The sequence below is a fragment of the Desmodus rotundus genome, chromosome 6, assembly GCF_022682495.2.
Source record: "Desmodus rotundus isolate HL8 chromosome 6, HLdesRot8A.1, whole genome shotgun sequence".
Lineage (NCBI taxonomy): Eukaryota > Metazoa > Chordata > Mammalia > Chiroptera > Phyllostomidae > Desmodus > Desmodus rotundus.
Window position 1 is genome coordinate 147,877,281 of NC_071392.1, and position 22,506 is coordinate 147,899,786.

Here is a 22,506-nt window from a genome sequence, read left to right on the forward strand (position 1 = left end):
GATACAATGTTTACTTAGGAATGCGAAACACGTTTTGTCCCAGTCTTCAAAACAGACCTCGACTTCTCAAGGGACACAGTCTGCAGAACAGGGTAACTTGCAGAGGCTTGTCCCTTGAGAGGTGGGGCCTAGAACTCGGAACCTCGAGCAGACCCCTCACCACGGCTCCCTATTTGTTCAGTCTCCTGTGGAGTCTTGTCTTTTGCCTTCTGTCTTTACTTTGCCTGGCCATGACGATCTTTTCCCTTTCCTCAGGTTTTCTGTCCTACCACTGTTCCAAAGAAATAGCACTACTTCATTCCCAGCTACATAAAAATCCATTATAAATGTGTGTTCAATAAAAAAATAGTAAAGTAGGAGACATATAATAACTTCTTACACTTACTGAGAGCTTCCTGTGTCCAGACATTCTAGCAAGCTATTTACTTATATGAACTCACTTCCCCAAACAGGCAAATGAAATAAGTATTGCCATCACCCACCTTTATCGATTAGGACCCGAGGTTTAGAGAAGGTGAGAAAACGACCTAAGGCCGTTCAGCTGGCACAGCCAGCTCGGCTCTAGTTAGCAAGTTTAGAATTTGCATCCACAACCATTAGGTTCTGGCTCTGCCCTCTCCTGCCCCCACCTTGTCCCGGTTCCCTGAACAAGGGGCTCTGGCCCACCTTGGTCCAGTGCACTGCTACCATGGGGGCAATGTCATGCTCTACAAGGAGCTGCTGGGAGCCAGCTGCTGCCACCATGGCAGTACCACAGGGCCGGCTGCCAGAACATGGGAGACCAAATGTTTACACTCTTGAGCAGGCAAGAGCCGATCATCATCAACTCCTTTTATTTCAGTTTTCATTTCCACCTCTGAGAGGGGAAAATGGAAGTGAAAACTTACCCAGTTACTGTTGCTCCCCATGTGTATGAGCCCCCAAGTGTTTGGGTGACTAGTATAATATTTCAAGAGAGTATTTTAAATGAACATGGCAATGTCATTGCCTGCTATTAATTAGCACAGATAAATAAAACTGGAAGTAAATGATTGTTCTTGTAAATGTCAGCATTTTTTCACACTTTGACGTATTTTTGAAATCAATGACTTTGGTATACATCTTGTCAAAGATCTGATAATAACTGAATTTGAAATTTATTCTACATCAACATTTATTTTCAAAAATCCCTGTGGAGCAAGCAAACAAAGGGATACAATTTTTAGATTCACGGGAAATTGGTCAGTTTAGACACCCCTGGAACTTTGATTTACAAATAGCCATTCCCTCTGCTGTTGACCAGGCAAAGTAATGTGGTTGGAGAGAACAGAGCTCATGCAGTGTGCTGTAAACACAGACTTTTTTTTTTGCATGTCCAAAAGCTGGCATGTATACTACTTCTTTTTTTAAATAGCTTTCTGATGCATCAGGGTTTAGGGGATTAAGAAAACGTAGCATGATGTTTTCGAGTTAGTCTTCCTTCTAGTTTAAAGCGTGCTAAGATTAACGGAGAATGCAGTCATCTTACTTCAAACCACTGAGCTCCGAATTTAGTGTCAGTGTAGCAAATCCTGCAAGGAAGACGGATATTAGCCTTTCAGTTTTAGGAGCTGGTAAGTCACACTGCTTGTTTTCAGATTAGCAGATGTTTGTCTCTGGGTATTGCCATAAAGAATGCTGTGTTTATTCAAATAAAGAGTCCCTGGCTGTGAATGACGATGAGCTTCACACATTTCTCGTGTGTTCTATACACACATACACACACACACACACACTCACACATACTCTCATATTCTCCATTCGTTGATTTTTTGAAAAAGATCTAAATTACCAGTGGAACAGATCCCTTATTTTCATACTCATCTTCATTGTGCAGAGTTGAAAGTCTACATACATTATCTGTGATTTTTAAAAAATGTTTAATTTAGCTAAAAAGGAGATGGGATTGTCCCACCCACACTGGAACCATGGATGATTTGGGATTGGGTGTGAGGTTGTCAGAGACCATGAAGGGCCCCCCCCCAAACTCTATGATTTATCTTTATAATTGAAACTGTCTCATTAAAACTTTTCTTATATGTCATAACCTCTGTAAATATTCTACCTCTTCTAGCGCTGGTGTAGTAAAAGTGGGGTGGGAGTATGGTGTTATTTTTCTTTCCTTATCTAAAGAACTAATCAACAGAATTTTTCAGACAAAGAAATATTTCAGGCATTTACAATATTTCAAAAGATGATGATGCCAACCAGTGATGCGCCTGACATCAACATGTACGGGCTACCACAAGTTTACGCCTAGAAATATCACCTAGCTCGTATTTTGCTTCTAAAGTTGCAGAGATTGTGCGCTGCCTGTGTAAGCTGTTTGCAAAGCACAGCACAGTAAACTCTGCCGTTTTCTCAAATGACCTAGGAATATACAATAGATGTGTTTTTCCGTCAAAGCTGGAAGGATGAAAGGTTAAAATTTAAAGGACCCATGACGGTTCTCCGATTAAACAATCTGATGGCGAGTAAGATCTGGACCCCGGACACCTTTTTTCACAACGGGAAGAAGTCCGTGGCGCACAACATGACCATGCCCAACAAGCTGCTGCGGATCACGGAGGACGGCACCTTGCTGTACACCATGAGGTGAGGACGGCTGTCCCGTGTGCGGGTCTCCCGCCCCCTCTCTTCCATGTGCCCCTGACCGTCAGGCTGGGGGGACGTGGTCGGGCATCCGGGTTTCCCTTTTCCCTCTTACTCAACTGACAATTGCTCCACTAAGGAAAATAAGCTAGGTAAATATTATTACACAGCTGTGAAGTGTTCGGTAAAATGATTAGATAAAATGTAAGAAGTGTTTACAATGTATATTCAGAAACTCAATGTATTTCTCCTACATGCTCTAATGCAATATGAGGAACTCCCTTTCCCTACAAAGAACCTCATGCATTCCCGCCTTCCAGTAAGGTCTAGATTAAATTTCTAAAAGCTACCCCACAGTGTATATCTGAAAATGTTTCTAATTAAAAGGAAGGGAAAAACACAAGGGAAATTTTGAAATTCTTAAATACGACAGCTTCACATGGAAGAATACACTGTGAAGAGCTATATGAATTCACATTGACATTTTTAGTTAGGTTGAGAATATAGATACTTCAAAATGTTGCTTAAATTGAAGATTATATATTTATGATTTATACACATTTCCCACAATTAGAGATTCTCAGAAAGCCTAGCACCTATCACTCATTTATGGCTAAATGAAGGAAACAACACTCAAACAAAATTTTGAATATTTTTTAAATAGCTAGTTAAAATATTTAAGAGAAATTAAGAATTGTTCAGGACTCATTCTTAAGGGAAGCAGTTATTTCATACCCAGTTGACCTGTTCAAATGTTGTTTTTATGGATCTGGCCAGCATGTGGTAATTCAGACCACCCAACTATTCCTTCGGCATGAAGAGTAATGAAGGCAAAATCCTAGACTTGGTGGATTCTGTTTAGCATGGGAATAGAGTGATATTTTGTCTTTGGAGAAAGCTGCCAGAATTCCTAGCTTTTTATACATAAATATTTAAATGAAAAAGACAGAAACACATCCTTTAAGAACCACATTCGATGTTGGATTCAACTAGTAAAAGCATAATAGGACCTAAAAGATGAAAAATCCAAAAGAGAGAGAGAAAATACAGGATCGGGAGACAGGTGTGTCGAGACCTTTCCAGCTCATCCAAGCTGTATCCACTGATATTTGAAATCTGAAATATGCTGCCTTGTAAACTACCCTAAATCCAGTCTTCACCCCTCGCAGCCGCCAATGTTCTGGATAGGGGTTTGCAGGCACTGAAAGGGTTACCAAGTGCTGGTTTCTAATGTACGCAAAATTCTTCATCAAAAACTAGCCTATGTCACCCATCTCCTAACTGTCGTGCCACTTTTGCTGATGCGTTAACCCCTTCCTTCACAGTTTGACTTAAGAATGCAAGTTTAACCGTTAATTTACACATTTCATATTTGTTTTTATCAGTAATCATTTAATGATCTTACTGGTTGTAAATCTATCTTACCACATTTCTTAAGCTACCTAGTAATATTGGTGAATATATTTTCCAATTATCATGTGAGGAACTGGGGCATAAATTCCCTCACAATTCTACCAAAGATCAAATACTTCAGTGAATTCCTTTCTTAAATACCCTTTTAAAAACATGAATAGAATTCACATTCCCAGAAGATAAGAACTAAAGGGAAGCACATCGATGTCCTGGCTTCAACTGGGCAGTGGACCTGCAAATAAAACCAAATGGCTGGGATGCAGTGAGACCACACACACTCTCTCAAGGACACTTTTGTCAACCTCAATCACACAAAGCCTGAGGACACAGTTCCTGCTTCACCTGTTTCAGGGCAGGAGGTAGGGAGGGCTGCCCTTAGAAAGGAGAGGTCTCTTCTTTTCCTGCTATCCACATCTTCTTCTCAACCAAGGATGAATTCATATGTTTGCAAGTATGTATTTGCTCACATCCAGTTTCACCCTCAAAGGATCTGCTGCAGCTAGGTGGATTAGCTGATGACACTGTTTTGAAAAACATTAGCAATTCCTGCCCATTATACAGAATCAAGTGTCACTTTCTCAAAACAAACAAAAATGTATGGAATCCAGTCATTGTTGTAAATAATTCTTTTTAGATAATCGATTACTGACAGCTCGAGATAGTGCTATAATTTATGCCAGTCTCTCCTGCTTTGTTCATACATTTGCTATGGTTAACAATATCCCAGTCATTTGTATCAGCAAGTGTCTAATCTAGAGGCTCTTCTTTGTGTCTTACGCTTTCCTGAAATGACAAGGCTGACGGTGAGGGCTGAGTGTCCAATGCACTTGGAGGACTTCCCCATGGACGCCCACGCCTGCCCACTAAAATTTGGAAGCTGTGAGTAAACTTATTTAGCTTTTTAAAAATGTTATGAGGCTTGAGTCTTTAAGCAAGAGATCTCCAATTAGTTATTTATGTCTATTAGAAAGATAAAGAATGTCAAGAAAATTTAAATATTTTGCTGCAAGAGCTTTCTGTAAGTAACAATCTTTGACTTCACATTTTAATGTTATTTGAGGAAGGGGTTATTCCCTATCTCCCGTATTTAACTATGTAGAGGGAAAATTCTATTTGTGTTGAAGGTGAATCCAGAGAAAAACAACCAGAATATGGATGCTTATACCTCACAGACAACATTTTCTCTCCAATAAATGGAGCTGATTGTGTTTATTTTCTATCATTACTGATACTTGTTTAACTTAGGAATGATTCAACTTGTTTATCAGATAGAAATATTGGTAGCTGGCAAAGGGCAATAATTAGCTGTTTCATAATAATGAAGCTTATACTTAATAGATGTAGCCAGGAAAGAATTCACCCTAATAGATATCTTAGGAATGTTATAGTCCTGTTTCCATATTGCATGAAATTCATGTATACATTAATGCCCTTGAAGGTATTTTAGATCGATCCCTTTCACAATAACTTTCTTTTTTGTTGGCTACTGAATATGTGGGCACACGTCAGCAGAGCCGAGAGAACAGTGACCGGCAGAGTCAGGTTCTCCGGTTTCCTTCGCCCTTCTGCTTCCCGCTAGTGTGCAGGCATAGTGTGCAGGAATCACGCATTTCTGGTTTTCTGCAGGACAGTTATACACCAGGACTGAGTCAACTCCTGGACTACCTAAGCAGCTTTCTGTTCCCTCTAGACAGGCAGCTTAATCAACTATTTTGGTGAAAGTATATGATTCATAGAAAAAAAAATAGTGGTAGTGTAGGAAGACAGCAAGCAAAGAAAATAGCAGGGGGCCTTCAGGCTCCTAGCAGCACTAGTCATGGAGAGACAACTCTCTTTAAAAATCTAATTCTATACTGAAACCCAACCACACACTACTTCAAAAGTGGTCAGCTAAACAGATCTTTGGTGGTAAACCCCTCCTCCCCATTCTCTTTCCATTTTGATGAATGTCCTGGGTCATGAGTTATTAGGTTTTCTCCTGATTGCCAGTCTCATGTTTAACAATGATGATGCATTTTGTGTTAGGTGTACCCTGGCAGTACAGTAGGCATTCGTATATGCATCAGCCCATCTAATCCACGGATTAACCTTATAGGTAGGGGAATTGTGCATTACAGTTTGCCTGGGGCAGTACTGATTTATGCCTAATATCCTGGTATGACTATTTATAGTGCCCCTTTTTTTCCCAAAAATGTATTGTTTGAGATAATTAATTACATGTTTAGTATATTATTGAGGAATGCTTTCAAGCAGTGGGTATAGCTGACGAAAAGCAGGGTTTTATTTTCATATAAGATACATAAAGGTAGGTGTTTGCTTGTTGACTGCTGATTAATTCAGCATCTTAACAAAGATGATATGTTACGATGTCCTTGGATGTTCTTTTTGATCACAAAATGGCTGCTACAACTCCAGCTATTGCACTTGCTTTCAAGATAAAGAGGAACAGTGAGCACAGAAGAAAGTAGTAGTACCTGCATCAAAAAGATAAAAGCTTTCCCCAAAATCCTAACGGACATCTCACATCTCATTAATCAGAGCCGTGTCTCACTGCCAATGGTAACCACAAGGAGGCCGGGAAGAAATATTTTTAGCCAGGCACGTTGTCATCATGAAGAAAACTGGATGTATTTTAGGAAGGAGGAAATGAGTAGTGAGTAGAAAATAAACAAGTCTCTCATGTAAGAAAACTCAAATTAAAGAAAAATAAGTAATCCGTTTTCTACCTCAGAGCCGTTCTTTGAGGGGCTCTTTTCTCTCTGCTTGGGTCACTCTTCCCTTGGTTCCCAGCATGGCTGACTTTTGTTTAAATCTCTCCACATCTCAGCATAAATATCACCTCCTGGAGCCTTCCCTGATAACCTTGCCAAAATCTGCATCAGTCTTCTTGATCACGACACATATTTATTGTATCCAGTGTCTCTGTGAAATAATTATTAGTTTTAGTTGTTATTGGTTAACACTTTTTTTTGTTGTTTGGAGACCTGTAAACTCCATGGGGGTAGGATCTGTTTTGTTCAGCATTTCCTAGCGCAGAGCCTAATAAAATGCAGACACTCAGTAAATGGTCACTGAGTGGATAAAGATCACGATAATCAGGTTTTAAATACACCTTCACTGTTTGAGTCTCAGAAAAGATGGCCTCAGAAAAGAGAGTTTAAGTCCCGTGGTGATTAAGTAGGCAAGACTGCCGTGGAAAGGCAGGCTCGGGTGGAGCACACTCGGAGGGACAGAGCACCGTGACTCAGCAGCACTGCCTGCCGCTGTGACGGCGTGCGCTTCCTGTGCAGTCCTTCCTCTGAGTGGTGGGCCAGCGGGTCTCAGAGATGAAGGCACTGAGGCAGCAGCGGGCCCAAAGTGCTCTGACCCATGGTTCGAAACAAACATCTTGCCAGCATGTCAGAGAAGAGAGTAAGAGGATTTTGCAATAATTTAGCAGAACACTATATAATAAATGTTTATGAAGCAACCAAAGTAATTTCGTCCATATGTCGATAAGAACGAAACTTGGAAAAGCAAATGTCTTCCTTCCCACTCTCGATTAGATTCGGGCTGCCATGCTGAATTGCCCTTTCTGCTCCTTGACAGAGCCCTCTGCGTAAGGCCAGATAACCAAAGTCAATATGCGTGCTGCTGCTGACACCTTTCAACTGCTTTTTGAGGAAAATACAAAATAAGGCTTTGATTCTAAAAGAAAAAGTTCAGATTATATTCTGACAAGAAGATCTAGGCAAGTGCTACACCTAGGAAGGATTGACTAAATGATTGTATCCTGGCTGATCATCGAGCACAGTGCCTTGCAAACAAGGAGAAAGAAATAGCAGACATTTAACTAACTTCTGAGTAAAATCTTTAGAAATTATTCAGTGCTCCTGCCTTCTACAAAAACCTGCCTCACACGTAGTGCATTAAAAATAAAGTCAGCGGGGACAACCACAATTTGAAAAGCAAAGGCAATGAAAACAAATTCCAAAATTTTCCGTCCGTCCCTCTTACATGTTCACAAAAGTAGCAATAACTACTAAATTAAGGCCAAGTACATTCTCTCAAACTTCCGGAATGATTTGCTGAAACAGGTAACTGATTGTAAGTTGGTCTGGAAATGATGCTGGAGCAGCCGGGATACCCACAGGCAGTCTCGGGCACACTGATCACATTCTTCTGCACCCCTAGCCACAGACCCAAGTGGTCACGTTAAGGAGCTTTGGTTCACGGAATGAGGGGCATGACTCACATCTTTCTTTAGGCAGCTAAAGAAAGAAGCTACGCGTATGTGTGTAAGAATGCAACTGTTGTTTTACGTCTCCTAATTTTACTTCGGACAAGTACAAATGGACAAAACACCCAAGCCTGGTAACCTTGGGGTGGGGGGGCGCATCAAGCAAGGATGACTTATGACTTTCATAGGAACATTCCTGCAAATATATACATTAAAATTTTACTTTAAATCGTATTTATATTTTAAACATTTGTATTTATATGCATTTTCTTCTGATTTCAAAAGAGGGTAAAGCATTCCTGTGGCCACCCACAAGCACGGCGCGTCCCGGCAGGGCGCCTCCTCGACCTGATGCAGAGGAGGGCCGGTAACGGTCTCACCGCAAGGCCGGCTTTTGCTATCACGTCCTTCTCTTAAAAACCCCGGGAACGTTTTGCTTTTCCAATGTGATAATCTTTAAATTTTAGTGTCACTCCACATCTAAACGGAGTAGAATGTGTGCCCCCACTACAGCCTACGTGAAGTGGGTGTTCTGTGACGAGAAGTCAGAACAGCTATGGCATTCGTTCTCCTTCCGTCTCCCTTTACACACCTCCTCCCGCAGCCTGCCTGGATTACAGATCAGGAGGATGACCTAACCTCTCCTGTAGGGGGATGGCCAGCAAACATGAAAATGACTGAGAAGTATAAAGAACTACATGCATGGTGTAAATCACCATATCACCATCATAGCAAATATCTATAAAAAGGATAATTAATTTAAAAGAAGGTGAAATCAGATTCATTTAAAAATAGATGCTTGATAAAATTTCCAGTGTTACTGGTCACATTTATCATGACCTTCACCTTGCCCGACATAGTCTGGACCCAGGCTATAGCCTCTAACCTCATTTCCTCTCTCCTGCACTTCACCCCAGACACATTGGTCTTCCTGTCTATCCTCAAACATGTCAAACTTTTTCCTGCCCTGGAGGAGGAAACCAGTTAGTCTGCCCATCCAGAGAGCACTTCCTCAAGACCTAGCTGGCTCACTCCCTCATTTCTTTCAAGCATTTATATCAATTGCACTTCTGCAGTGACCCTCTTTCAGTCCCATACCTAAAACAGGCCCCACATCCTGTTTTCCACCTCCTTACTGGTTGTCTACAGCTTTACTGCACTTCAGTCACACTACTTGAAGTTACATATTGATTAGCTTATCTGGTATCATCCCCACCAATGCAATGCACATTGCCTAAGATCGGGGAACCTCATTAATGTTCACTACTATATTCTCAGAAAAGCACTTTGTCGTTTGCAGACGCTTAATAACTGTTTGTAATAAGAGGGAACAGATAACGAATGAATCGGGAAAATGTAAGGAACACAGGCTCTCTCTTCCTAGCCTTTCCCTGGAACCGTGAGCTTGAAAACATGAAGCTGATAGAACACACCGACTCCTTAGGAGAAGGAAAGAGGCATGACACATGGACCATTTGCCATTTCTTTTAGATGCTTATACAAGAGCGGAAGTTGTTTATGAGTGGACCAGGGAGCCAGCCCGCTCTGTGGTGGTAGCAGAAGACGGCTCACGTCTGAACCAGTACGATCTTCTTGGACAAACGGTAGACTCAGGAATTGTTCAGTCGAGCACAGGTAAGTGCCATCTGGTGACTCCAGATATGGAGGAGGGAGCATAAAGAATTTTTGTGAGAAAGTGACAATTCAGTAAGTCCTTCAAAAGCATAAAAAGAGAGGAAACAATTGCACTAAACTGGTGAACAGTTGAGCTGGAAACTAGTGTAAGCTCTATAAACCTGTGACCTTGGGCTTGTCATTTAACGTCCTTTGTCCTGTGTTTCTTTGTCTGCAAAACACATCACTGGCTCCATGTGGTCCGTGTAGCACAGTGTTTAGGTGTGTGGGCTCTGGGCGAGGAACGTCTGGTGAAATCCCTGCTCCTCCACCTTGCCAGTTGTTCGTAGGCACCTCACAGGTTGTTGGAAGAAAAAAAACTGCATCCATAAAAAATAGTTACGACAGTTCCTGGCACATAAGAAGCTCTTAATAAATGTTCGCTATTCATATCACCTACACCCCATTTAACTGCATGACTCAATGACTCTTGGTGAATTTTCAGCAGTGATCATCACCCACAGGTCACCAAAAAGCCAATTCCTTCTACAAACCATTTGCATCTCTAGCCAAGGATCCTCCTCAGCTAAATCCCGCAGAAACATAATCACGTTACTGATCGCTTCATTTTGGAATTTCAAGTAGATGGGGTGCCATCCTTCCTAGAGTGATAATTACCTTACCAGTGAAACACTCAGAACTAAATAAAATAATATTAAGCAGCTGGATCCAAAATTTTACACTTTTGAAGTTGTTTCAAGAAATAAGATAAGAGCTTAATTATGAAAATATTATTTGTGACTTAACTTAAACATGATCATAGGGCCAGATAACTGTAAATAAAATTTGGGTTCTAACAATTAGGAAAACTTACCCCCTTCCAATCCAAATATTTTTAACTGTGTTCGCAAGATTTGACAATTATTTGCATAGCTGTTTTTAAATTTTTTAATTAGTTCATTCATTTTGATTTATCATTTTTAAAGAGAGGCAATTTAGTAATAAATAAGGACAGAAGTGCTTTTTTCCTCAGAAAACTTTCTTTCTTAGGTTTCAGTCTCTTTACTGGATCATTGCAACCTGTTTAAGTAACGGGTCGATGTCTCTTAGTGCAATTATTGGGTAATCCCTGTTTAAGAGGATCTACCTTTGCTTACTTTCCCTTACGTTCCTTGTTTTGAAATATGGAGAAGATTGTTTCTCAGTTTTGCAAACATTAGAAATCCACATAGAAGTAATTGAAAAACTTAACAAATTTAAAAAATAAATGTAAAGAAAATGCACACAGCAGAGGGCAAGGTCTTAGGCTTTGCAGTGAGAAAGATGTGGACCCGATTCCTGGTCCTGTCCCCGAGAAGTGACCTGGTCCTGCCAGTGACCTCTGACAGGTCACAACGCCCACTTGTGCCTTTGTGAAAGCCACTTATCCAATTAGAAACTTTGACCTCTTCTAAGGACGCAGATTCTATAATTTTGCATTACATAGGAGATAACATAAAACGTTGATCACACTGTTACATAATAAATGCTCAAAATGTATGTAGTACTTGTCAGAGTCCTGAAAATATCACAGAATAAAGAAAATACTGAAAACCTTTCTCCTCACAAGTTAGTCGGAAAAGATATTAAAATGAACAGTGTCGACTGTTTAAAAATGCAATGCTATTACGAGCTGGATGGTGTGGCAGGCACCAGAGAGTCACTGATAGACAAGGCAGAGACCTTGCTCTCACGAAGTCTCAGGGAAGACAAACACATACACTGTAATTATCAAAATGGGTGGTAAGTGCTGTGGTTGACATTTTTGCGAGGGCAGGCACCATATCTGTTTTTTGTGGCCCTATCATTTACTCTGGTAGCTGAAACAGAGGAGGCACTAAATGAATGATAAGTGAATGAATCCAGCCTAGGATAGTCAAGGAAGGGTTGCTGCAGGGTTTGACTTTCGCTTGTTAATCTGTATCTGTTGGGAGCCAAATAATCACTGTTCTAGACCCAGGACATTCAGAAAAACAGACATAGAACTTTTCGTCAAGAAATTCCCCATCTATCAGAGAATGGAGGTTGGACCTCTCGGGGAGACAGTAGTTCAAGTGCAGTAGTACGCATGCAATAGAAGTGTATACAAGCCACAAATGTTACTCAGAGGAGAGAGTGCCTGCATTCTAATTCTAGCACTAGTGACCTTGGTGTGTCATTGTATCCCTTCTGTATGTCCCAGTTCTCATGTCTGCAAAATGAGTGGCTTAGTCCAATGAACTTGGAGACCTCTTTCACTCTGGCTTCCAAAGGATTCAGCCTACCTGCATTCTAGTTTCTCAGAGAAGATGCACAGTCACAAATAGGGGCAATGGGTGAGAGACAGACCCAACTCACCGGCCCCAAGCTGGCTGGACCTCATAAATTTGGTCCATGAAAAATCGTTATGTTGTGCTACAGCCAGCAAGGTTATCTGTACAAAATTAAAGCTTTTCTTCTCATTTCCATAATAAATATTGAGGTGGGGGGAGGAGAATAATGACCAAATTCTCAAATGTGAGAGCTTAGTTTGGTGCACAGATTCAGCTTCACAATACAACAATACTTTACTTCCTCTGGATCTGATTTTGCTCATCAGAAGTCCACCTAGATGGATTTTGTGGGAAGGAAGAAACAGATTTTTTTTGTAAGGTCTTCAATACCATCTTTTACATTTCCTTGTGGAGCCCTGAAAACATCAAGATAAATGACATTTGGTGCTGCTGCCTCCCTGTTTCTGCCAGAAGAAAAGGAATGATGGCAGGAAAGGGCAAACACATTGAGGATGATTAAATAAAGAACATCTTCTTCCACTTCAAAATCTCTGTGGGGAGAGGATCAATTCAGATCACCTCTTAGAAGGTCAGAAGGTGTGGCTCCACTTGCCGCCATCATCACACATGTGAGCACGTGCACACGCTGCCAGTGACCTCTGGCAGGTCACAACGCCCACTTCCATGATATAGGAGCAAACTATATGAAGCTCAATCCAATACGTGGATTTTTAATTCAACAAAAACACATTGGAGGCCCAATCCCTTCCTTGGAGTCCGCTGTCAGATTCTGACAAAGACGGTGAAGCCAGGTCTACACAAACGCTCGATTCTGCTTCACAAAATTAAATCCCTGCTTCTTTTCTTCTACTCCCCTTAACTTTGTATTGTATTGTATCAGAAACATTGTCACATCTAACTTAGAAGCTTCCCTCAGGGTTACATGATTTGCAAGGATATTTGAATTACAATTCTCCTAGACTGTTGGATTAGAGGAAAAGAATTTGACATGCTTATTGCATAAGCAGTTAATGTCTGGGCATATTCTTTTATTTCAATTTAACAGAGCAATTTTTTTGTTGTGCTTTCCTTTCATTTTTAAATTACAACATGATTTTGATTTTACTGCCTTTTTCTTTCTTTATTCAAACTTTTTTTTGCCAAAAGTTAGATTTCGTTCAGTTCAGGAAGATGATTTAAAAATATTTGAAATTCTCTTACTTTTTCTCTAACAATTTTTAGTAAGGAAGTGGTTTATAAAACAAATATGATGTCAAATAATTGCTCTTCAAACCACCAAAATCATATCCTTTGAAGAATCTTCCCAAAACGGCACACTGGGAACACAGCTGATAACGGAATATAGGTAGACGCTCATCCTGCCGACCTTGTATGAGAGACGGAATTTTTCCTGGAGCTGATGGCACTTCGCAGGCCCTGTCTGAGAGAACGACTAGGAGTGACATCGCACACTCCTGGGAGGGTGAAGTGGAACATGGCTGTGTCCACACAAGGCTACATTTTAGCGGAGTCCTGACAAAATTAATTTTTTCTCAAATTTAAATCACTTATTTTTTTTTCAGATGACCTTGGAGACATCACCCAAGGTTATCTTCGGTAAAGGAAAAGAAATTAGAATTGACCTCTGAACAACCCAGGGGTTAGGGGCAGCGACACTGTGCTCAGTGGAAAATCCCCATGTAACTTTTGACTTCCCCCAAACTTAACTACTAATAGCATACTGTTGACCAGAAGCCTTACTGGTAACATAAACAGCCCATAAACACATACTTTGTATGTTTTCTATGTTAGATACTGTATTCTTACAATAAAGTAAGCTAGAGGAAAGAAAATGTTATGAAAAGAATCATAAGGAGGAGAAAATAATTTACAGTATTTATTGAAAAGTATCCACATATAAGTGGACCTACTCAGTTCAAACCCGTTTTGTTCAAGAGTCAACTGTAGTTAACATTTGACTGACCCTTCAAAAGAGGGATGCTTAGGGACGTCCATTTCAGTGAGCACCTGTAAGCCTCAGTGGGTCCCTCTGCACCATGGGCCAGTGTAAATACTTAGAGTGGATAAGGCCATGCCACAGCCAAAGAACATCCTTCCTCACAGTTCACTTTCCATCCACTGAGGCTATAAGCACATGAATGGGAAAATTAAAAGTGTGAAATATTACTCTAAATATAAAAAGGAGCTATAAATAAACATGCAGTTACATAATACTGATCATTAACTGGCAGGTGTATCATTAATAACAACAATGAAAGCATACATGGATGTATGGATGATTTCTTACTATAGAGAGTAAATGCATTTCTTCTACCAATACTTCTACCAATTCTAATCGGAGAGAAGAGAGAAAAAATGGACAAAGGAACTAAAATTATTTTGAAAGTATTTTTCCCCTTCCTTATGTAGAACTCTCATGTAGCAGGATCTTAAGTAAAACCCTTATTCTTTATTCCTCCCCAAATATGTTCCTCGCTGTTTTGTAGATGAGGAAACTGAGGGTCAGAGAGTAAAAGGAGTTGCCCAAGGCCACACAGTAAGAAAACAGTACATCTGGGTTTTGAAACCAGTTTCATTTGCCTGTAAAGCTAATAAACCCTCTTCTGCAGTGCATGCCTTCCTATTCCCGTATAAACTAAGAACCCATCGATGAACAAAATATCCACCAACAGAAGATGTCAAGTAGACAGCTGTGTAGGTGAGGATCCTGAGATGTATGTGCGCTGAGACACGAGGCATGGTGCTGCAGTGTGCAGAGGCAGGAGGTGCGGAGTCTTGAACACGGGTTAGGGTGATTGATTGTTAGCATACAGCACTGCCGACTGTCACACTGCAGGGAGTGTTTGCTGGGGAGGCCAACCAGGTATGTGGCTAAATATCCTACAATGCACGGGACAGTGCCCATACAAAAAAACAGAAACAAAAAAAAAACAGTTAACTGGTATGAAATATCAATAGAGCTGAGGTTGGGAAACCCTATTTTAAGATATTTACATATGCTCTGAAAAGATCCCTCTGACAATGAAATTGAGGGAAAAATGGAGGTAGGATGGGACAGTGAACAGAGTGCTGAAGAACCTACAGAGGAGATCAGAGCAGTGACCACAAGATAAGAGACAGACTGAGAGAGACTGCCAGGTGAGATGAAAACCGTGAGGACCAACTGGTCTCTTGCTCTCTCTGCAAAGTCCTACTTCACACGCAAGGGCTCATTGCAGGTTTTGGGCCTGAGGAACAGACAGATGACAGTGCCCTTAATTAAGAGGGAGACACGAACTGGGGAAGCAGCACCCCTAGTACTGGGCATTATTTGTTACGAGAAAGGTTAACTAATGCTAGTTAACATAGTGAGTGAGTGGCATTAGTAAAAAATCAGTATCTATGCAATATCTCCTAAGTACTTGGGAATATTGGTTGTGATTTTGAGAGCAATGTCACTTAATGTAGACGTGGTGCCCATCCAGATAAAAATGACACTAGGAGAAGAAGGAAAAGGGAAATTTTCTTATTAGATTCCAAAGGAATGAGGAAGAAAGCTGAAGCTAGAACTATGTAAGGAATATCTACATTTACTTTGCAGAAAGATGAAGATTACTATCTGATAGGGAAAAAAAAAACCAAAACCAAAACCCTCAGTAACTACTCTCAGATTGAGATAGTCAATGAGTTATCAAAATAAATTAAAAATGAGAGAGAAAAAGAGAATACGAATCAAGAGCGTGTTATGAAAAGGGTAGGGGCAGTCAGCGTGGCTTAATTCTTGCTGCTGCAAAGAAGGTAAGCAGCCAGCTGGAAGCCTGAGACCCTCTTCAGGACTGGTGGCTTCAGCTATGGAAAGGAAGGAGTCATGAGCAGTTCTGGCCTCGTTATAGGGTCTAATCTGTACGGCCATGGTCAGAGACAGAAATCTCAGCCTGAGCAGGAAAAATTTTGAATTTGAAGGGAAGGGGGAAGGTAGAGAAATGTGAATACCAAAGAGACTGAAGTTTTCTTAGCAAGAAAATACCTATTTTTCTCTTACCCATTTACAGATAGCTAAGCATATATTTAGAGTGAATAAAGCAAAAAACTTCTAAGATTTGTAATTGAAAGAAAACATAGTATCAATTTCTAAAAATCCCTCCTGCACTTTGGGTTGCGTGTCTATTGCTTTGGACCTCCACATAAAATCAGACTTTGGAGTATATGAAGACCATAGAGAGCCCAGCTAGTCTGCTGTTTCCTGGACCAGGCTAGGAACTGGGACAAGGACAAAAGCTGGCCCCGTCTCAAAGAACAGTTAGTGTACCTAGGTGGGATCTGAAGAATTGTATGTCTCAAAACCTTCCCAGGGGAATTCAAAATGTATTTTGAGAAACACTAGACTCTGTCCCAGTCTTTTCATTTTGAAGAGCAGGTTGAGCGGAATGACTTACCCCAGGTCAGAGCACTCCCGAAAGGAAGTGCCTGAGCTGCAGTTCTGCTCTCCTGACCTGGCCTCCAGAGCTCCTTCATCAGGCAGCCTGATCTTTCCTGCAGTGTCCACACGGAGGATCTGGTCTGCTCTAACCCACTGGTGTGCGTCATCAGGGTCTAGTACATTGCCTCTGTGGTCAGTAAAGACAGTCTGTAAATATGTGCTCAGAACTGTCTTAAGTGTACGATGGACCAGGATTCGGATGTAAGACTATCCACGACATCCTTGGAACCTCCAGCTCATCCTCAGAGCCACCTTGGTGTGATTTGAAAGGGGGGGGTGGTGGTTGTTTTTCTTTCCTGGATAAAAGCTTCTCAGGAACCAGATATCACATGGAGGAAGGACGTATCTAATCTACAGGTTTTTGCTGTTGATAAAAAATAAAAAACCTCAGAGATTAGCTTTTTTTCAAGGTCAGATTGCTCAACCTTGCTGTTTCTCCCTCTAGGAGAATATGTTGTTATGACGACTCACTTCCACCTGAAAAGAAAGATTGGCTATTTTGTTATTCAAACATACCTGCCGTGCATAATGACGGTCATCCTGTCCCAAGTCTCCTTCTGGCTCAACAGAGAGTCTGTGCCAGCCAGGACTGTCTTCGGTAAGTGCCAGTCAAGACATGCATGCGAGGGTCTGGAGGGCAAGTCACGTGGGTGACACTGCAAATAGGATGAAAAAATAATCATACATTAAAATATGAAGTTAATACAATAGAAAGACTCAAGGAATTACCATTCTCATAAGGGTATGATTTTTAAAAATTATTTCCCTAAATAGCAAGCTGCTTCAGTGCATATAAATTGATGGGATTAATGAACATTTGATCTGATATTTTGGGAGATAAATGGAATGAAGCAGGCATAAAATATATCATACTGGATTAAAACACACACACAAACAATATTTAAATCATACTTTCAGAATATATAATCATATATCTGCATATTTTTTGAGACTCTAGTATGAGCACAACTACTTCCTTACATACATGAAAGCAGGGTTTCCTTATACACGGAGAGATCATTAATGACCGTGTCACACGATGAACAGGACAGGAATACTTCCCTTCTGTAACGCATGTGCTTCTGAAGAGTTACAAATATGTATTATTTTCCTATTAAAATGGTTTAAATGCCTTAGATGCTTCAAGTTAAAACAATCCAGTGGGAAATTGCTTAAAGGGTAATAACCTTTTACTAATAGGAAAAGGCACCCCCTAATTTATTATTTTAGAAATTTGTACTCATAAAAAGGGCATTTCCTGCCTGTATTGTGGTATACTATCTTAATTGTACTTTTCAGACTGATGCAAACAAAAGGTTCCATTACCATAAACTTATTCACTCGTTCCTTCGCTCAGCGCATTTTCATTTGAAGCCCACTGTGAGCTAGGTCCAGAATGCAGCAGTGACCTCGAACCACTCCCCTCATGAAGGTGACAGTCTGGAGCCTAAACTTTGAATAATAGTAAAATCATACATACTATTTATTGAGTGCTTCCATATCAGGCTCCATTCTGTAAAATAATCCTACACTATATTATTTAACACTAAGAAAACCTCTGTACTCTTATTATCTTTGTGTTCTAGACAAGAAAGCTAAGCAACAAGAGAGAAACTAAGATGCTCGAGGTCAGAAGCTGCTAGGCAAAGGCAGCGTGTCTGCCTAAACCCCAGACACGCTGTACCACTCACTACCAGTGTTCTACTGGGCCACAGCGATGCGGCATGGAATGGGGCCCTTGTGGGCAACCTCATTCATTTGTAAATAACTACCATTCATTCATTGGTGAGAGGTGCAATTACCAAGGTTCATTCCAAAAATATCAGCGAGGCACAATGTTATATGTAAGACCTTTTGCTACAGAATAAAATCCTTAAGAACCTTAAAATCTAAATTATTATTCACATTCAAAGATACCTATGGTATCATTCTTCAATACTATGCAAGGTAAGAAAAATTAGTTATCTCAGACAAAAGCAAGAAAAAGTGCCCAGAAAAGGTTATTTCCTTCTGAATGTAGCAAGGTGCTTCCATCCAGGCTGAAGCCACCACATCTTTGCTCTGGCAATAACCTGAGAACACGGCGAAATCAAGGTCCAGAATGAGTCCAGCCCCAGAGCAGAAGAGTAGGTCACTTCAAATTATTGTTTTCTTGATCCCCATTTGTCAATATCAACTAGAGTTGACACCACTTTTAGAACTGAGGATTGCATCCGTGTCAAGATGCTTCCTTCTGTGTGTATATGTACTTTGAGCCATTTTTCGCCAGAAAATTTTTTAAAGTTCGAATACAGATCGCTGTGTTTCATGTGGAATGAATTCAGCGCTACAGTGAAAACGATTTTCCTAAATGCTCTGTTTCCCTGTTCTCACCCCAACAGATCTGACCCTTCCAGTTTGGAAACTTTCTAAAGCCCTTTGGACTATTTTATAAATCAAAAATCTTGGTTTTTTAACATTTTCAACAATCAGGCAACTCATGCCCTTTACGTAAACATAGCTATTTAACTGTAAACTCGGCTGTGGCAAGTAGTTCTGTCGGTCAAGTTACATATTTCCAATGTTTTCAGCTCAGTAAAATAAAAAGTGCAATTTTTAAAGACCTTTAGCCCTTTAACATTTATTTAGTACACATGTTTCTATTCTCTTTTTGTCTGAACTCAGCATATTCCCTTGAGCTGTGTAAGATGCCTGAGAGGGTCAAGGGTATTTAAAGAAATACAAAAAAGAAAGTTGTTGTTCCTTTACAACAGTTTACGAAAAGGCATCCAGACTGCAACAGAGCTGAAGCCTGTTTTATGTCTTAAAATATCACATTCTTGACCTTCTGTGCTCACGTTTGGACGCAACGTGGTCACGGTATTTTGCTGCCAGACACGTCCAAGTTTTAGGTTCAATCTTCATTTTTCTAAGCTTCACTTGCCTATAAAATGTGAGTGCAATGAAAGTAAAATCGTGCTGTTTAAAAGATTAAAGTAAAATATGTAAATTGTCAGGCTCAGTACTTGGAACTTAATAGATGCTCAGTACAATTTTCCTTTGCCTTTCCCTATAGCAGGGATTATAGGGCCACACCACACACACACCCCTCTCTTTATGCTATTGTTAACTGTTTTAATTTATGCATACATTTCATGTAAGACAATATATTCCCAAATTATTTTTGAGAGCTGCTTACATAAACCAAAATTTGGGGAAAAAAACTGGAATTTACTGTAGCAGGAATTTATGCAAAAGGACTAAAGTTGTCATTAGTAATACTCAGTATTTTGCCCTTAGTAAATATCAGGATAAGTGCTAAATGCTTAACTACTGTATTGTATTTAATACTCACAGCACCCCTCTGAATTACTTATTGAAGTTAATTAATAAGGAAATAATTATTTAGAAAATGAAACAGAGGCTCAGAATTGTGATTCAATTTTCCCAAGGTCACTCAGCAACCATAGAACTGTGATTTGTAACTGGGTTGCTGTTTCCCAAATACGGATATTTAATTGCCTTGCTCTTTGCTCAGGTTGATATTTTTAGGTGCATTTGGGGGCTATTTTCCAGGCAATATTCTTTAAACTGTTTGTTGGTTACGCAATATTAGATAATGCCCCAGAACGTCTGTAACACCTCTGAAGTTCCCAGTAAATCTGTTCTCTACATATTTTGACCACTTATCAAAACTATGATTTTATAAATGTCTCAATGTTCCTTCTTATCCGATCACTTTCTAATATAGTTACAAAGATAACCTACCTTGAAACTCATTAAGAACTTTGGAACATTGAGCGGTTTAAAGCGGCGTGTAAAAGTTAGCCACCTACCAGCTAACCCTACTCATTCTCCCAAAATTCATCAGATCGCTGACATTAATTGTAGACCCAGTGGATGATTATGGCTGTAATTTATTTACATCTTTAAAATGCTTTTCCATACTATTATTTTATCCTCAAATAATCTTGCGAATGTGCAGCAATTTTACTTTCCGGGAACTGCTAGTCAAGAGAATGAAGTCTAAATCATGCTTTTCCAGACACAGAGACGGAGGTCCCTGGAAGGCGATTCCTTCACTCAGGGAGGGCATAAATGTGGTAGGAAAGCGGGAGGGTGGGAGCAGCCATTGGAAGGGGTCAGGACATTTTCCTACATCGGGCAGCCGGAGCCATCCACACCGGGTTATTGTGAATTTTTAAATACAGTTCAAATGGTTTAAAAGGAGCCTTACAATAGTCAAACTAGACACTGCATTACATTCAGTAGGCTGATACTGTTACTTTGTTAAGTGAACATTAATGAACATCATCATTTACATACCAACTCATATAATTACATAAATAAACTAAAAATAACTGGCTTAAAAAACTGCTTTGAGTATAGGTAATTTTGACCAGGAGGGATGGGTTCACAGAATAGGAGGATGAGGAAGCATTAGCAGAAAGAGAGAGTGTGGACATTTCAATTACAAATGTGTTCAAATTTTTTGTCACTTCTAAGCTATGTAACCTCAAGCAAGTTACATGCAAAATATTTCAGAAATTTCTTCAAAACAGTAGCTACCTCAGAATCAGGAAAAAATCATATAAAAGCAGGAGTTAGTAATGCAACAAAGTAGTATGCCAAGATAACTCAGTCATCTGCTGATTATCAATCATCAAGGACCTACTTTGTGGTTTACGCAATACATTTGGGGAACACAGGAAGAACACCAGACAGAGCCGAGGATCTGGAGGTTTCTCGTGGATCAGAGAGACTGCGGATCTATGCTTTCTGTTTCAAAGAGGCGGGGACAGCGAGGAATGTAATTTCCTTTTCTAACCAGGACTCAATGTTCAAGATCGTCTTTTAATGAAGTTCACTATTTTATTAACAGTCGCAAAGTGGTTTTTCCCTCTAAGAGATGCCCTGCAACACTGCCATACCATCAACAGCAAACTGCCCTGGGATTACATTAAAACTTGTCCAATCCACAGCAAAATGGGATAAACAAGAAAATACGGGCTCTCTCCATGGTGCTGTTGGCTTCCCTGTGTGCAAGTGGGCTAACCTCCAGTGATGAGATCTTGTAGGAAGAATGTACAAATCCACTTAATTTCTTTCTTTACAGGAGTGACAACTGTGCTCACCATGACAACTTTGAGTATCAGTGCCAGAAATTCCCTCCCTAAGGTGGCGTATGCAACTGCCATGGATTGGTTTATTGCGGTGTGCTATGCCTTTGTGTTCTCGGCTCTGATTGAGTTTGCCACCGTAAACTATTTCACCAAGAGAGGCTATGCCTGGGATGGCAAAAGTGTGGTTCCAGAAAAGGTAAGTGCCTTAATACCCCCTGTGACATAGCATGATGTCTTCTTAAATGTATTAGATGAGATGTTTGAACTTGAGGAAATGGATGAAGAATGCAGAGAGAGGGTAATCAGGATTCTTTTTGTTGTGTTAGAATGATTAAGTGCTATGATACTTTTGTTGTTGCTAATGAGAGGTTATTTGGGTGGAGAGACAAGCAGAGTAGATGAAGAACAGGAAGGAGAGATACAAAAGTTATTATTTCTACTCAAATATGATTTCTATTGATTTGAGAAGAGTTTTAATAAGCCTGACATTAAAAGCAAATAAACATACACACACCATCATAATTTTATAACTTGAAAGTCATAGGCTTCTGGTTACTTTTTAAACCTAGTCTCTTTGGTCATAAATATCATTACTGTAGTGCCTCAGTTGAACTGTGTTTGCAAAATGCATTACCTCCAATTACGAGTGAAGCAAAGGTCAGGAAATATTGTCTCTTTCCAAAACGGAGGTTTGCTTTAAGGAACATAACACAGAGAAATCACAGAAAAGGTCTTCATTGTAGAAGATTATCAAGTCAAGAATATCGCTGTGCTCCT

At 40.2% G+C, this 22,506-nt stretch overlaps 1 protein-coding gene across 1 annotated transcript in view; it reads left to right on the forward strand.

Annotated features, from left to right (window-relative positions):
- Positions 1–22,506, forward strand: part of GABRA1 (gamma-aminobutyric acid type A receptor subunit alpha1) — a 50,932-nt gene that overhangs the window by 22,575 nt on the left and 5,851 nt on the right. Inside the window, exons 5-9 of the mRNA XM_024576886.4 lie at positions 2,393–2,613; positions 4,820–4,902; positions 9,734–9,877; positions 17,073–17,225; positions 21,723–21,925. Of these exons, the coding sequence (XP_024432654.2) occupies positions 2,393–2,613; positions 4,820–4,902; positions 9,734–9,877; positions 17,073–17,225; positions 21,723–21,925 (804 nt within the window). The remainder of the gene's footprint in view (positions 1–2,392; positions 2,614–4,819; positions 4,903–9,733; positions 9,878–17,072; positions 17,226–21,722; positions 21,926–22,506) is intronic.